Source organism: Eucalyptus grandis, chromosome 5 (assembly GCF_016545825.1).
Source record: "Eucalyptus grandis isolate ANBG69807.140 chromosome 5, ASM1654582v1, whole genome shotgun sequence".
NCBI lineage: Eukaryota > Viridiplantae > Streptophyta > Magnoliopsida > Myrtales > Myrtaceae > Eucalyptus > Eucalyptus grandis.
The window spans coordinates 5,556,227-5,573,740 of record NC_052616.1 but is presented as its reverse complement, the minus strand read 5'-3'; the positions used below and the strand labels follow the sequence as shown (position 1 = coordinate 5,573,740).

The 17,514-nt window shown below is 35.7% G+C and overlaps 1 protein-coding gene across 1 annotated transcript; it reads right to left on the bottom strand.

Annotated features, from left to right (window-relative positions):
• Positions 1 to 16,022: 16,022 nt before the first annotated feature.
• On the bottom strand, positions 16,023 to 17,138 carry LOC108959939 (probable disease resistance protein At4g19060). The gene has a single exon (XM_018874294.2). The coding sequence runs from the start codon at positions 17,136 to 17,138 to the stop codon at positions 16,023 to 16,025; it is 1,116 nt and encodes a 371-aa protein (XP_018729839.2).
• Positions 17,139 to 17,514: the final 376 nt, after the last annotated feature.

Genomic DNA, 17,514 nt, shown 5'->3' with positions numbered 1-17,514 from the left:
ATATTATGCTTTATCTCCTACTAAGTATAACATAATTTAATCTTGTGAAATAGCCAAAGAAATCTGGGATAGGTTGCACGTTACCTATAAAGGAACTGATCGAGTTAAAGAAACAAAAATCAATATTTTACTTGGATAGTATGAAGCCTTCAAGATGAAGCTAGGGGAATCTATCACTGACATGTTTAGTCGTTTTATAGAAATTGTAAATGTTAGTCGTTTTACAGAAATTGTAAATGGTCTATCATATTAGGGACATCTAATCTCAAGACCAATGAAGGTCAATAAACTGCTGCGAGGACTCTCCAAAGATTGGAATCATGTAAAGACTTCAATAAAAGAAACCCAAAGGATAATGCCTCTTACAGTTGATGAACTTGTAGGCATACTTTAGTCATACGAAGTGGAGCAACTCAATGAGGAAGAAGATCCCAAAGGTAAGAAGTCAATTGTTTTAAAAACTAACGATGATTCTGATGATACAGATTCTGAAGATGACATGGATGATGAAGAGCTAGCACTCATGATAAGGAGATTCAGTAAACTGAATAGAAAGGGAAGAATATTTAATTGGAAGAAGCAAGGCACTCAGAAATTCTAGAACAAATCAACTGAGGATGACGGGGTCATCAAAGATGTAGTCTGTTTTGAATGTACGAGAAAATGACACATCAGACCTAACTGCCCTTTCTTGAAGAAGAAGAAAACAAGAACTGAAAAATTCAAAAAGGCTCTCAAAGTAGAAACATGGAGTGATACAAAATGTGAGGAAAGTGATGAGGAGAATGCCAACATATGTCTAATGGCAAACTTGGAATCAGACTCAGACTTTGGAACATATTTATACTTAAACTCAGACAATGAAATTGAGGTCACTATCAAGAAAAAGATCAAATGGTATTTGGATAGTGGCTACTCGAGGTACATGACAAGAGATTCAAATTATTTTATAAAGCTTGCGCAATTAAATGGTGGAAAAGTCTCTTTTGGTGGAAACAACAAAGGAAGAATTGTTGGGTGTGGAACTGTAAAAATTGGAAGTCTCACAATCAATAACGTCTCTTTGGTGGAAGGATTAAATTACAATCTATTCAGCATTAGTCAATTATGTGACACTGGATTCAAAATTAATTTCCAAGAAGGTATTTGTTCGGGAATTAGTAAGGATTTGTCTTAATCCTTCATTGGACGAAGATATGGAAATATTTATCTTCTGGATATAAAACCAAAGAGTTCTCAGTGTCTAATATCCATTCAAGATGAAGTGAGCCTTTGGCATCGAAAGCTTGACCATGTTAATATGAAGCAGATTGCCAAGTTCTCTTCTAAGAAACTTGTTCATGGACCTCCCAGTCTGACTTATCAAAAGTTTGATCTATGCACACCATGTGTTTTGGGAAAACATGTTAGAAGTTCTTATAAACCTATAAGTTAAGTTTCTACTAATCGTGTTCTGCAGCTTCTGCATATGGATCTCTTTAGACCAACTAGAACTCAAAGCATTGGAGGAAAGAGATACTACATAGTAATCGTGGATGATTATTCTCAATTTACCTGGGTTTATTTTCTGGCAAGTAAATCTAAAACATTTTCTCACTTTTCAAAGTTCACCAAGAAAGTTCAGAATGAAAAAGGATATGCTATTTCAAGCATACGTACATACCATGAAGGTGAGTTTGAAAATCAAGACTTTGCCAAATTCTATGATGAATATGGTTTTTAGCATGTTTTCTCCTCTTCATACACTCTAGACCATAATGGGGTTGTGGAAAGAAAGAATAGAACTTTGCAGGAAATAGCAATAACTCTTTTAATTGAAAGTAATGTTTCTTCTCGTTTTTAGGCTGAAGCAGTTTCTACAGCTTGCTATATTAACAATAGAGTATTTTTAAGACCTATTATAGAGAAAACTCCTTATGAGGCATTTAAAGGGAAAAAGCCAAATGTCTCGTATTTTCATGTATTTGGTTGTAAATGTTTTGTTTTGAAAAATGCAAATGATCGAACTGGTAAGTTTGAGGAGAAATCATATGAAGGAATCTTTATTGGATATTCAACCACACGCAAAGCCTACATGATGTTTAACAAAAAGACTCAATCTGTGGAAGAATCTGTGAAAGAATCTGTGAACGTCAAATTCAAAGACTCTATGCAGAATCAATTGAATTAGACTCAACTCAAAGAACCGGAACCTGCTCCAAACTTTACAAAGTCTACCTCCCCTAAAGTGGTTCAGACTTTTGAAGAACAACAACGAATAGAAATTGAAGACTCAACTGAAGTAGAAGATCAGCAGATTGTCAAACCGATCAGTAACTGGAAGCATAAGTCTAGTCATCTCAAGGAACTCATCATCGGCAATATTGATGAGGGGATTCGCACCAGATCCAAAATGCGAGAAGAGTCTAGTGCTCTGGCACTTATTTATGAAATAGAACCCAAAAGCATAGAAGAAGCCTTAGCTGACGAAAGTTGGATTGAAGCTATGCAAGAAGAACTTAGACAGTTCAGCATTAACGATGTTTGAGAACTAATTCCTAAACCAAATGGTAAATCCATTATTGGAGCTAAATGGGTTTTCAGGAACAAGATGGATGAGAAAGGAAAAGTGGTCAGAAACAAAGCAAGACTCGTGGCCAAATGATATATGCAAGAAGAAGGGATAGACTATGATGAGATCTATGCAACAGTGGCAAGGTTAAAAACAATTAGATTATTACTTGCTTTTGCCTGCTATAAAAATTTCAGGTTATTTCAAATGGACGTCAAAAGTGCATTCCCAAATGGATTTATTCAAGAAGAAGTCTATGTGGAACAACCACCTGGATTTGAAGATCCAAAAAGACCAGACTCAGTTTTTCAGACTGAAAAATGCTTTATATGGATTAAAGCAAGCACCTCGAGTATGGTACGGCATGTTAAGTAAGTTTCTAATTCAAAATGATTTTGTTAAAGGAAAAGTGGATACTACTTTGTTTATTAAAAGATAGGGTAAACATTTTCTACTCGTTCAAATCTATGTTGATGATATCATATTTTGATCATCTAATGAAAACCTGTGTAAGAAGTTTTCTAAGTCTATGCAGGATGAATTTGAGATGAGCATGATGGGTGAATTATCTTTTTTTCTCGGATTACAAGTGAAACAATTGAAGGAAGGAATTTTCATTCACCAAGAAAAATATGCAAAAGACCTTGTCAAGAAGTTTGGATTACAGAATTGTAAAAAGACTAAGATACCAATGTCAAGTTCTTCAAAGCTGGACAAAGACGAAGGAGAAAAGAAAGTTGACCAGAAGCTCTGCAGGAGTATTATTGGCTCACTTCTTTATCTTACTATTTCTAGACCTGACATTTTGTTTAGTATTTACATTTGTGCTAGATTTCAATAAGATCCCAAAGAATCTCATTTAAGTGTTGCAAAACGTATTATCAAATACGTTGCAACTTCTTAAAGTTAGGTCTGTGGTATCTTAAAAAAGGAGACTATACTCTCATTGGATATTCAAATGCAGATTTAGCAGGTTACAGAGTTTATAGAAAAAGTACCTCTGGCACTTGTCAATTGCTGGGAAACAGGACAGTATCTTGGTTTTCAAGAAAGCAGAGTACTGTAGCTCTTTCAACAGCAGAAGCTGAGTACGTGGCTCTTGGAAGTTGTTGTTCTCAAATCTTGTGGATAAAGCAACGGCTGAGAGACTTTGTAATCGAAGACTCATGCACTGAGATCAAATGCAACAACACTAGTGTAATCAATCTAAAAAAGAATCCAATTCTTCATTTAAAAGCAAAACACATAGAAATTCGACATCATTTCATCAGAGATCATGTTCAGAATGGAGAAGTCATGATACAGTTCATCGACTCGAAGAATCAATTGGTAGACATATTTACAAAGCCGCTGGAGAAAAATCTATTTGAGTCTATTTGTACCAAACTGAACATTATTTCTTTATCAGTTAAAGTATGAAGATGATCAAACTTAGATCAGCCAAAAGTGGCGACTGTAAGCTAATCCTGTGTTAGTAATTTAAGTTTCTAGGTGAAAATTTGAAAATGTATGTTTACCTTTTTGAATCGTTACTTATTTTTAGCAATTATCTTAAATAAATGGAAGTTTTTTTTTATAAAAATTTTCAAAAAGGCAGTTTTTATTTTTCCTTTACGACGATCTGTATACTTTGTTTCATCTGCTTTATATACTGCTGTTTTTCTTTTTCGTTTTCACTAAAAAATCCTAGAATACAGAACTTCACTTTCTTACTTTTTCTCTCTAGTTTAATCCATAAAGTTCTCATCTTTTTTGCGAATCGAGTTCGATAAATTGCTTAAAGACTGTGACAATGTCTTCCCAAAGAAAGTCCTCTAGAATTGCAAGCAGGGGACCACGGCATATTCATGAGGGTCCTACGCACTTTGATCTAACCGAGAAAAAAGACTCTCCACAGTAGCAGCAGCAAAGTCAACAACAACATTCTCAATCGCACCATTCCTCTCAACCTAGAACTCAAGTGCCTCCGCAACAACAAGCAGAGGAAGAAATCATCGAAAATGTGGAACCTGTAAGGACTCTTAAGCCCGAATTTCTTTTCAAACTGTACACCGCTTTGAAGGAAGGTGGTATTGCAATGTCCTTCATAGATGAGTTCTTGAGCGAGAAAGGGTATAGAAATGAAACTCATTTTTTGAGGACGATGGAAAGTATGGGTATTGCATCTGCTGGTTCGGTAGAAAGGGCCTTTGCGAATTTCCCAAGTGAACCACGGTATGGATAATTTAATCAACCTGAAGGGAAAGATGACGATGAGAGAATGTTCACACATTTTAAGCCTAAGATGGGTGTCACAGCGAACATTCGTGGTGAAAGGACGGATCTTTTTCATTCTAAGGATCACAAGAGAACTTATTCTAAACTATTGAAGTGAGGGGTGATGAACCCTAAGAGTGTAGATTTTGACTTTCTTGATTCGTTGAACGTGAAACTGAGGGAGAAGTTTGCACTCCTTCAACTTGAACGTTTTTGCTTTGAGACGACTGTTGCTCACCCAGAACTTACAACTTATTTCTATTCCAATCTATCTTTTTAAGATGTGAATAGATTTTCGTTTACTATTAGAGATAAGGATTTTGTGGTCAATATGGATACTCTAGTTGATGTGATTGGAGTGGAAAGAGGGAGTTTCTGATCGATCAGTGTGTCTGTTGCTCACATTACTTTGAAGCTTATTCAAGATAGAATTGCTGAAGGCCGAATTTCTTACTCCAGAATGAATGCCTCCAACATCTTGCTCCATAAGATTGTGATTAATTGTCTCAGACCCAAATCCACATCAAAGACTGATGTCTCAAACTCTGAAGTGAAACTGATGTACACCATTAACATTGGTTACAAGTTCTCTCTGTCTCACACTATCCTTATGCACATGTATAGGACTATGGTGAAGGACAAGGGGCAACTACCTTATTTTGCTCTAGTCACTTGGTTGTTTAGACACTTTAACATTCAGCCTCCCAAAATTCTATGTGTTCGAACGATTGATCTAATGGTAGTGGGACTGAAGATGGTTTCCAAGATGCGTCTGAAGGAGCTAAACAAGGTTTTGGAGAGCATTAAGGTGAAGACCCCTGTCAAGGCAAGACAAGACTCTATAGTAGGAAAAAGGAAATGCAAAGAGCCCATGACAGAATCATCTAAAAAGAGGAGAGCACTCATCTTGCAGGATGAAGAAGATGAGGATGACATCACTCTCTCCGCTTTTGCCTTGAAGAATTTACAGGGTTTTGTTAACTTTCCAAAGACAAGGGATCGAGAGAACCAAGATAGGGAAGAGACAAAGCAGAGAGATGAAGAAAGAGAAGCAATGAGGATAGAGGAAGAGGAAGGAAGAACAAAAGAAGAAGAGCGAGGAAGAGAACAAGCCGCAGAAGAGGATCATGGTGATTCTCATGCAGAGGAAGAATGACAACATCCCTAAGATAATGAAGAAGAGGAAGAGCAAGAAGAAAAATACTTTTCTTCACCCGAAGGCACTGAAACATAGGGAACTGCTGAAAAAAGAGGTACTTCTTCACTTGCCTTTACTAGTGATGATGTTAGTCGATCTCCTGCCAATCTAGAGGATGTGTATGCCTCTCAATTTCCTAAAGATGGTAATGAGGCTTCATCTCCAAGTCTGGATGATCGTGCTGAAGTTCCATCATCAATCAACACTCCTCAAACCGATCGTGCTGAAGCAAGTACTTAAACCGGTAATACAGCAGACTTTAAGATATTGCTTGAGCTTCTTGTGGATATCAAAGCTCAGGTTTATGGATTAAAGTGTGAATTTAAGAACATGCAGTCCACTCATCAAGCCACTTCAATTTCTTTGCACGACCAAGTACAAGCCCTTAATCTTCAAGTTTAAGCAACTGCAAAGGGTGAAGATATTAGACAACTGAAGGAGGATTTGAGGAAACTAGAGGAGAATGTCAAGTCTATGGGGGATTTCCAGCTCGTTCGCATCCCCAAGCAACCTTGATTTTATTCAAACCTTTTTCATGTTCTCCACTTTTTGCTGTTGACAAAAAGGGGGAGAAAGTTTGTACAAATTTAAATTATCTTTTGAGGACTTTCTTTTAACAACTTGGTTTGATTGGTTTGCTTTTGGACTGATGGACTTGAGATATTTGACTGTTATTTGGATTTGAATTTTCTTGTAGCAACTAAGATTGTGATTTTGACTATGGATGGATAGTTATTTATTATGCAGTATTAACATGTTTTCTATGGTTGTAGAATCAATACTATCTAGGCCTTAATTTGTCTTTATAAGATATCACAATTTTTTTAAGTATTGCAAGTTAAAATTTTGCAAATCTGCAGGAAAGTTTTGTTACCATAAAAAAAAGGGGGAGACTGTTAAAGAAAACTCTTAATTTTTTTGAAGTTGACAAAACCTTTCCAAAAGTCTAGTCTGAAGACTTGTAGACTCAAGTGTTATAGTCTGAAGAATTCAAGAATCATCTGTCAAAGTCTGAAGACTGATTAGACTTTATTCATAAAGTCTGACCTCACTGACAGATTCCAGACCATCGAAGAGAAGACTTATCCAGATGCAAGTTTATCTTTCAAGGATTTGATTCGTACGGTTGAAGAAGATCTTACGATTGGAGATAGCACATAGTGATCAATTATTCTTATTGGAATCAGTTTGGATAATCAGATCTTTTGAAAGGCGAAGTATACTTGGAAGGTTCTACTTATGAAAACCTAAATCCTGATTGTATAGGCGAGCAGGACTGGTGAGCTATCATCACATTTCTTAAATGACTCGAGATCTCATTGATTGATTCTGTCCAATGATTGGAAGAACTCATTTGGAAAGTGCCAACGGTTGTAGAGGCATGAATGAGTATATAGGGAAGATGCTTAAGTTATTCGAGTGTGTGCGTGAAAGAAAAATTCTAAAGTCTGAAACTTTTAATTCTTTGTTATTTCAATTGTTGAGCTTATTTTGTACTCAAAAGAGATAACAAACACTTGTGAGATCTTGAGGAAGTGTAGTAGAGTTTTTACACTGTGGGGTCAACAACGTGAGATTGTAAAATCTCTTTTAGTTCTTAGTGAAATCTAGCCAGTGGGCTGTCAGTGTGGGAAAGTGGACGTAGGCTTGATCTAAGCCGAACCACTATACACTTTGTGTTTCTATTTTCTTTCCCTAAACTCTTTACTTTAACTCGTAGCTTTATATAACTGCTTATAGTTGTTTACATCTTCAGTCTATTATCATCTAAAGATGAGCTAATTTATTAAGTCCTGCGAAAATTACTTTTAACACCTATTCACCCCCCTCTAGGTGTTCTTACTAGCACTATCACTTTTAATGGTAATCCAATGTGCTTGACTTGGATTTGATGGTATCTACTTATCATTCTGATTGTAAAACATATGTCAGGTTTTATACATATCATAACGTACATTAAGCTTTCAATAACATTAGCATAAGGAACACGTTTTATTTATTTATTTTCTTGTGGATTCTTGGGACATAGTCTATAGCTCAATCCTTCACCTTTTGCAATATGAGTATCTATGGATTTATAGTCTTGCATATGAAATCGTCTAAGAATTTTCTTTATATACGTCTCTTGCGAAAGAGAAGAGACAATGACCTCTTTGAACGATCTTTGAAATCTTAACTCTAAGTATATATACAGCTTCACCCATATATTTTATCTCGACGTTGGAAGATAACCATTTTCAAAAGTATTTGTAAATTCCATATTGCTTTTAGCAATTAGTAAATCATCCACATATAATGATGAGATCACAAATTAATTTTTGGATCTTTTGATATATATACACCATGATCTTTATCAATCATTGTAAAATCATATGCCACCATGGCATTATAAATGTATATACCATTGTCTTAAAGATTGCTTAAGGCCATATATCGATCTTAGAAGTTGATATGCCTTTTGTTTTTGACTTTTTGAAATGAAACCGTCGGGTTGTTCCATGTAAATTTCTTCTTCTAGTTCTCCATTGAGAAAAACAGTTTTTACATCCATTTAATGTAATTCAAGATCAATATTTGCCACTATTACTAGAATAAGGCTAATTGAGGTAAATCTCATTACAAGAGAAAATTTTTTATTCATAATCAATTCATTCCTGTTAATTATACCATTTCGCCAAAATGTGAGCCTTATATCTCTATATTGACTCGTTAACTTTGCAATTTATTTCGAGGACCCACTTATTCCCAATGGCTTGTCGTCCTTGTAAAAGATTAACTAATTTCCAAACTTGGTTTTATTTCATTGATTCAATTTATTCTTCCATTGCATGCATTTATTTTTCCTTATTTGGGCAATTTAAAGCCTCATTTACATTCTTTGGCTTATCTTAATCATGTGGAGTGATCATGAAATTTTCCCTTTCAATGTCAAAATGTTAACGGGGAGTACTTTTGCGACTTGTTTGTCATATAGGAGATTGTACACTTTGTATATTATGCTCTATTATGTTCCCACTTGGATTAGATAATGACAACATTGTTTTATCAGGTGATTGTAATTGAAACTGAGTTGAATTGAATTCTTCACTTTTCATGTTACTCACACTTGGATGAGAGGATTGCGCATATCCTACAATTTCATTATCACAATCCAAGATCTTCACCTATTTTGCCCTTTTTAGGAAAATCATTCTCTAATAATGGGATATATTGTGATTCAAATTTAGTTATACTCTCATTTTCTTGCTTATTTATAGATACATACCCTTTCGAGTATTTTGAATATTTTACAATAATACTCCTTTTGTCTTTGGGACCAATTTAGCACATCCCCAAGGTTTAAGAAAACTTAAATCGGGTTTTCAATTTGGCTAGAAATAACTACTTTAGAAAATATATGGTTAAGTATATAGACGATAGTTAAAAAAACATTACCCCAAAAGTGATAGATAAGTTTGCTTGTGCTATCATGGACCTAACCAATTTCAATAGGGTTTTATTTCTCCATTCTACAACACCATTTGTTGATGAGTATATGGAATAGACAATTGTCTTTCTATTCATTTCTCATCACATAAGTTTTTAAACTCATTAGATAAAAATTATCGACCTCGATTGGATCTCAACACTTTTATTTTCTTATCTAATTGATTTTATACCAAAAATCTCTTAAAGTAACTTAAGATCTCAGATTTATGAGAAATCAAATAGACATATTCGCGTTGAGTACAATCATCTATAATTGGACCATATATGTCAAAATAGATTAATCGCAAAGGGAATTCAGCTCTTGTTCCTTTTTTAGATGGTTTCCTTATTTTTCTCGCTAGGCAATGCTCACAAATGGGCAAATTGACTTTTTTTAATGTTATTCAATAAGCTAGCTTTGGCTAATCTATTCATTCGTTATTGGCCAATATTGCCAACTCTAGCATGCCACACATTCACATCGTTATCATATGAAATAGAAGATGTAAAGAGGGAATAACAAATATTGACATTATTATAGTCAACATCTAACATAATAAAACCATCTAGAAAGTATCCACAACTATAATAACTCGTACCTAAATACAAGTCAACATCATTGTTATAAAATTTTAAATTGAAACCAAGTTTAACCAACACTAACACAATTACTAAATTTCAATGAATCTTCGAAGCATGTAGTACATCATGTAGGAACAAAGTATGTCCACCACACATATTTAATTGGTAGATACCATTCCTTTTTACTTTAGTTCTAGAGTTGTTCCTTACATAAATCAATTTCGTTCCGGTTAGAACTCATTGGAACTCCATGAAGGCATACATGGTTTGTTGCTCTTAAATCTACAGTCCACAAATGATTAGATTTTGTTAGAAAAATTGAACTTGACACAAAAATAGCGCACTTAAGAACACATAGGGTGTCTACCTTTTTGGGCTCGCTATAGTCGCGAGTGAAGTGATCACTTTTACTATAATTGTAACATTTCACTCTTGACATATGTGAAAGCTAGTATGAGCACCTAAGGGGGGTGAATAGGTGCATAAACAATTTTGCGAGATATGTGCAGTGTTGATCAACAATAGATTATGAAAAGGAAATTCTCTCTTGTAAATAAAACGAGTTACAATCAAAGTAAAAGAGTGTAGAGAAGAGAATATGAACACAAATATTATAGTGGTTTGGCTTAATCCAAGCCTACGTCCACTCTTCCGCACTGACAGCCCATCGGTTGAATTTCACTATGAACAAAAGAGTTGTTACAGTTAGGCTTTTCCTTGATTCCACAGTGTTGAGACTCTACTACACTTCCTCAAGGTCTCTCAATGATATAGACTCTCTTTTGTGTACAAGATTTCGCTCAATAGTTTAATTGACTAAGAACAAGGAGTTTCAGACTTTGGAATTCTTCTATCGTGCACACACTCGAACAATTGGAACGTCTTCCTTATATACTCCTTTATGCCATCATACCCGTTGGCACTTACCAAATGAATTCTTCCAATCTACTCGTTGGACATAATCAATTAGGAAGATCTTCGAGCTATTTAAGGAACATGACGATAGCCCATCAATCATGCTCGCCCATACAATTAGGATCTTGGTTTCTATAAGTAGAACCTTCCAAGTATACTTCGCCAATCAACGGATCCATAATTCCCGAATCAATCTTGATTAGAATAATGGATTCCGACATGCTATATATCCAGCCAAGAGATCTTCTCCAGTTGATAAAGTCAAATCCTTGACGAAACATCCAGTTCTAGATAAGTCTTCTTCGACGAACTAGAAACTGTCAATGAGGATAGACTTTGAGTCTTGAGTCTGGCAGTCCGGAGGTTTTCAGACTTTAATTGAAGAGTCTGCAAGTCTTCAGACTAGACTGATGGAAATGTTTTGTCAGCTTCAAAACACTCAAGGAAGTTTTCTCCAACAACATATTCTTCACATGAGGACGTTTTTCTCTCTTTTGTTGGTCAAGTCTTAGTTTATTACTTGAAGAGCTGGCTCCCTTGCCTTTCTACTTTTTGAACGAATCCAAACACTTATGCTTGGAGCTTGGATCCCCTTGTGATCTTGAACAAGCTTAATGAATATTTGTTTCCAATTTAACCGCTAGGAGGTGGTCCTCTTCCAACTCAAAGTGACACACATCATCCTTAAGTTCTTTCACAACTTGATTAATAGCTCCTATTGCTTCTTACTCTTCTAGCATGTATTGAATTTTCATATTCCATATCTCATAATTCTTGTTGTTTAATTTCTCTCATTTGTTCAATTCAAATAAGGTCTTAGAGTTGAAAGGTCACTTTGTTTTCAATCATTATCCAAAATTCTTAACTTAAAATTATGACTAATATAATCATCTATGCAAAAATAAATTCTCTGAAGTCATTATAACTTTCTTGAACTTTTGACAATAATTGTAAATTAAAATAATAATTTACAACAAGAAGTAACATTGAACTTTCATTAAATAAATATGCCATTTACACAAAGTAATGTGTGCAGTAGAACTATATCAACATTAGCATGGAAAGAAATATTTACATCTAAGATATCTAAAAACAACCTAAGAAAAATAATAAATAAATAAATAAATTCAACGATACTAAACTATATCATAAACATGGAAAGACTTCAAATTTCTTAGAAAATTCCTTTGAAAATTCTAAGGTCATATTGGGCAATCATGAAAAGATCCTTGAAGATCCCTTATGACTCCATGACGCATTTATTCTGGACCAAGTCATATTCAACTCAAGGGTTGAAGTCTTTGTTATCTCGATCCTATAGTATTCCCTTGGAAACTCTATTGCAAATTTTTTATAAGCTAGAACCAAGTTGGCCTTCCATAGGCTATTTAACACTGCTTGCCATTCAGATGGAAGAGTGTTCATTAGGGCCGACACCTTCTTAAAATCTGGCATAGGGTAACCATTCTAAATGATTACTTATATCATTTTGGTGACCCTGACCACATGCGTCACTATATTACTATCATTCCACTGATCATTAGCTAATTCCTCTCTTAGCCCTTCAAGTCTCACATTTTGTTCATCCATTCTTACAAATGTAGGCGTGTGTATGAAACACAATATAGTTTTTGCAACAAATATAGAACAAAGAAGGATTACACATAATCCATAGTGATGTCAATTAATTTTTTTTTTTTATGGTCAATGTCGTCAATGGTCAATAGATGATTGGGTTGGGTCAATGGGTTAGCTAGGTCAAGTCAATGAGTTAGCTAGGTCAAGTTGGCCAAGGGGCAAAACGGTAACATTAGTGAAAAATGAAGGACATAGTCGTAAAATTACTGATAGGGGCAAAATCACAATTTGAGAAAAGTGAGGGGCAAAATTGTAATTGCAGAGGCTGGTGTGGTGCGCACGCATCGAGGAGTCCCTCACAAGTGTTGCGCATGTGCTGACGACCCTAGCCCTTTTCGGTTGCACATGGAAGCACATCTGGCGACCTTTGGTAGCATGTTGCCACTCGTTTTTCTTATGTCGATGAGAACTACGACCTTACACTTCCAAAAATAATTATATCACATAGAACATCAAGAAATGACCTCGATCAGTATGGTTGAGTGTCAGTTTTTTGTACCTAAGCGTTCATCGGTGCCGTTTCACGATTTCTAGCCAACAATTCAATTATTAAACATGTTAAATGATTAGGAAACAAGAACGCATGCTTTGAAGGAAACGAATTTCAAAATTCTAAATTTGAACTATTGAGTAATATCAAACCGCATACAAAAATGGGCCTAGGAAAAACCTTGAATCATTAATCAGAAAGTACATAACACAACGAAATGTACCTTGTTTTCCATAGATTAAATGCACCTATTGTTGCGTCGTGAGAGATATTGATTGGAAACAATTCTCTTCATGGGAAGAGGCCCTTTTCATTCTTCTTCTTTTCCTTCTAGAATATGCAATTTTATACTTCCACACTTAGAGAAAAAACATGTTTTTTTTTCCTCTTTTAAAGAAGTAACCCTCAAAATAATTGCCTTGATGGTTATTTTCTTTGAATTGTGGGCCATGGGCCCTTTTGAGTTATGAGATGGGTTAACCTAACATGGGCGACCCATTAACAATAAAGTCCATCATTTAGGAGAAATTTGAGGCAAATTGACGTTACTTTTGGCTTATCTAGCCATGTCAATGTGCAAAACGATGTTGTCTTCGACATTAGCATATAATTGTTTTGCATTTGTCTCGCCGGAAAAAGTGCCACATCAGTATTTTGACTGGAATTTCTTGCCATTAACACTTAAGTAATCCATTTTTCTCTAATTTTGGCACTTAAGTATACTTTTCCGAACTTTTGGTATTTAAGTGTTATTTCATGCCAAGTTGTGGCACTTGAGGTGTCCGGCACTCCATTTTAAATGAAGGATGACGGATTATTCGGTAGAAAATGTGGTTACATCCATTAAGTAACACCTATCAAGTGTGATCATTGAGGAAATTTACAACAGCAAATGCAATTCCACATTCACTGCACGAGAGTTTCTTATTTCAACAAAACTTACGATTCAAGAAATGAATTCAACTTTAATCAAATGAGGTATCATAAAATACATTAGGGTCTTAAGTATGTGATCTTTGCATGACTTATCAAAGTCAACGACCATTTATTCATTCCCCAAATTAAGAAAAACAAGCAACCATGTTATTCCCAGTTATTTGCATCCTTTTTATTGAGGTACCACAAAGTCAAGTCATCAGGCTCAAATGGGTGCATTGTCCTTTCACTTGTGTGCAATTTCTGTGACCTATAGCACTAGACATTAGATTCTGATGCATATCGTGCATCGCATGTTTAGACGGTTAGGGTTCAAGCCACTTGCACTTGAATTTAGAAAAAAACATTCCACTAATGCTGATCAATTCTCTCACTATCTACTACCTCTCCACTTGGCCTAGAATTTTCCTAAAAGTGAAAGATGCCATTCTTTTCCCCCTTACAGTGGAATTTGAATTGCTAGAATAGAATTAAGTAAATAAATCACTTGTGCCTTTTGATAAAGAGAGATTTAATTGGGGAAATGCCTTGTTCTTTTAAAATGTCTGTGTTTTAATGGTTCTTTTATGCACAAAAGGTTTGGTAGCCATCCACTGTGAAAAGGGTCATTATAGTCCCACTTGCACGGAATTTTATACAAAACCTCATCTGTTCCTCTTACGTCACATTTCATATTAACGGATTACTAATGATAAAAAGGCATGCATATAGTTATACCCGCACAAAACGCGGGCGTAGTAAATAGTGTATAGTAACTTGGCAAAGTCTCCAGTAACTTTTAAAACTATTACATAAAGCTAGTGACTCTCAAACGTGGTTAGTACTTTTTTCACGTGGAAAAGTAAATTGCAAAATATTAACATAGTGAGTTTTCCACATCTTAAAGTAGCTTTTGTTTTATCACAAAACTTCTACTGCAATCATTTCATTGCTAAATAATTTTGTTGAAGTTGGTAACTTGTTAAGGTGAAGCGCAACTTTCTGAAATGGTCAGTAACGTTTCTTATCTTATAAGTTAGAATATACCAACTACTTTAGTAAAGTTCGAAGTGTCGAGTAATTTCTTAACATAGAAAGTAGTCTTCATTTAATCAAATTGCCAGTAAGTTTTTCTTATAATTTTTTTTTTCATTTGTATCGAAATTCACTTCAAAATTCAGAAAGAAGGTTTTCAGGCAATTTATATTTGTTAATCACGCGGTTCTCCTTCTTTCCTAACAAATAGCCCAACTATAATTTCCCGGTCACTTCATTTGGCATCCAAGAAAAATAACACTCCGTGAACTGGCTAGCAAAATTATTACTATTGTCAGTTTTTCTTTTTTTCTTTTGTGTGTGTGTAAGGAATGGAATGATAAAAACTTACAAAACAATAAGAACAATATCATTGCCAAGATTGTGCTGGATTGATGAACCGAGGTACATTATTTTTTAGGTATATATCATCATATGGTCCTGTGTCTCTGTCTGCTCATATAGCTATGTATCCATCAGTATAGACATGATCTAATTTGCCAAACAAAAAGGGCATAACAATTCTTGCCAATCCCGTGTCATTTTTGTTAGAAAGTCCATTCTAAAAATTTAAGCTGTTAGGAGAGAAACCATATAAATATAAATAGTATTTAGGACCTATTTTCAGGACACACATTCACGAAAGGGATAGCACTGACTCTGATATCATATTAAAAAGTCAAATTCAAAAGTTTAAATTGTTAGGTGAAGGGACATCACAAGAATAGAAAGAGCATTTAAGATCTGTTGTCAAATAATATGGGACAACATATCGACAATTAAATTTACAAGATACTTATATTGTCATTAGGAACAAGAGTTTTTCGCACGATTACCACTATCAATGTTGAACATGATTTTGACATGAAAATGGAAACCCTTGGTACCAATTGCAGAAGCAAGAGGGAACACAAAAACAAAACAAAAACAAAAACAAAACATAGAAAATTTTGCCCATTTTCTACATTAATTGACTAGGACTCTTGAGGATGAATCTCACCATGCTCACTCACCTCCTTGGCCTTGCGCTTCTCATAGAAAATCTCCCCCATAACTTTTGCAGCTAGTGCCAGACCAGCACTCTTCTTTTCAACCTCTGGTTTCAGCTTGTCGATGTTGTCATCATCCAATTCTTCACCATCTTTCTCGACCTCATCCTTGAATATACACCAGCAGATCTCAGGGTTCTTGTGTGGTTGCAAGTGGAGCACGTTGTCTTCCCTAGACATGATGTTGGCCACTTTCTCTGACCTGCTTGTGATAACGACTGAGCCACCATAGCCTTTGGGCAATCCATCCCAGGCGTCGTTATCGTGCCATGGGTTAGAGTCCCACAGATCATCGAGCACTATCAAGTACCTTTTGCCCAGGAGTTGCAGGTGGAGAGCGTAGAGTAGGCCTCGGAGGCCGTGGTTCTCGATCGAGCTGATTATGTCCGTTTCAACTCCTAGACAGGCCAGTAACTTTTTGACGATAGCCTCCCTTGGGTTCGCGGCCATGTTGGGCTGTGGGGATAACGATACCCAGATTCTTGGAAGGAACTGTGTCTTCACTTCTTCTTTGGTGTATACCAATTGGGCTAGTGTCGTTTTTCCGACGCCACTCATGCCGATGATTGCTATTGCTTGGAAAGAGTCGGACGATTTTCCTGGTTGGAGAAGCATTTTCTCCAGAGTCACCACTTCATTCTCGAGCCCGTGGACTCTCGGTGGATCGACCCATCTGGAGCTTCTTCGAGAAGCTTCTAGCCTCTGAGGCAGAAGAGGGAAGTTCTCTTGCGAATTTGCTATGATCTGGTGAAGTTCCTGTTTGATCTTGTCCAAGGTTCTACTGATTTGAAATTTTGAGGGACTTAGAACTGTTGGAAGAGAGAGGCTTTGCTTCCTTGCTAGCATCTGGCACTCTTCCAAGATATTATTGAGGCAGTAGAGCTGCCCCTTGATTGATCTCTTTGGAGGGGACTCAGATGTTGTGATTTTGTTGATCAGAGACTCTAGTTCTACGAAATGGCGAAAGAATCGAACTCTCGGGCTGTTGTGCAACTTCGTTTTGAACTTATCAGTGAGATATTTCTCAATGGTTTCTTCCATTTTGATTCTTTGAGTGGTGAGCACTCTTCTCTCCTGAAAGCTATCGTAATGCTATGTTGCTGGAAATGGCAGCCAACATGCAGGGCATGAATATTTTTCATGCTCCATGACCTTTGGAGGAGCCTTAGATGTGGAGGTTGTTGGCTGGTGAAGCCAAATATTTTTAGGTCTTTTTATTTAAAATTTTTTTTTTGTCTTTTTTTAAAAATAATTTTGCTTTTTTAGGTTAAAAGCCATACATTTATATCAGCAATAGTTAGACGATAGCCGTCATAAAGCTGAAAAAAAGAAGATAGAGAGGAAAGAAAAAGAGAAGAAAAAATTGAGTTTTTTCTTTGTAAGATTCTCAATCTCTTTGTACTCTGATATTGAGAGA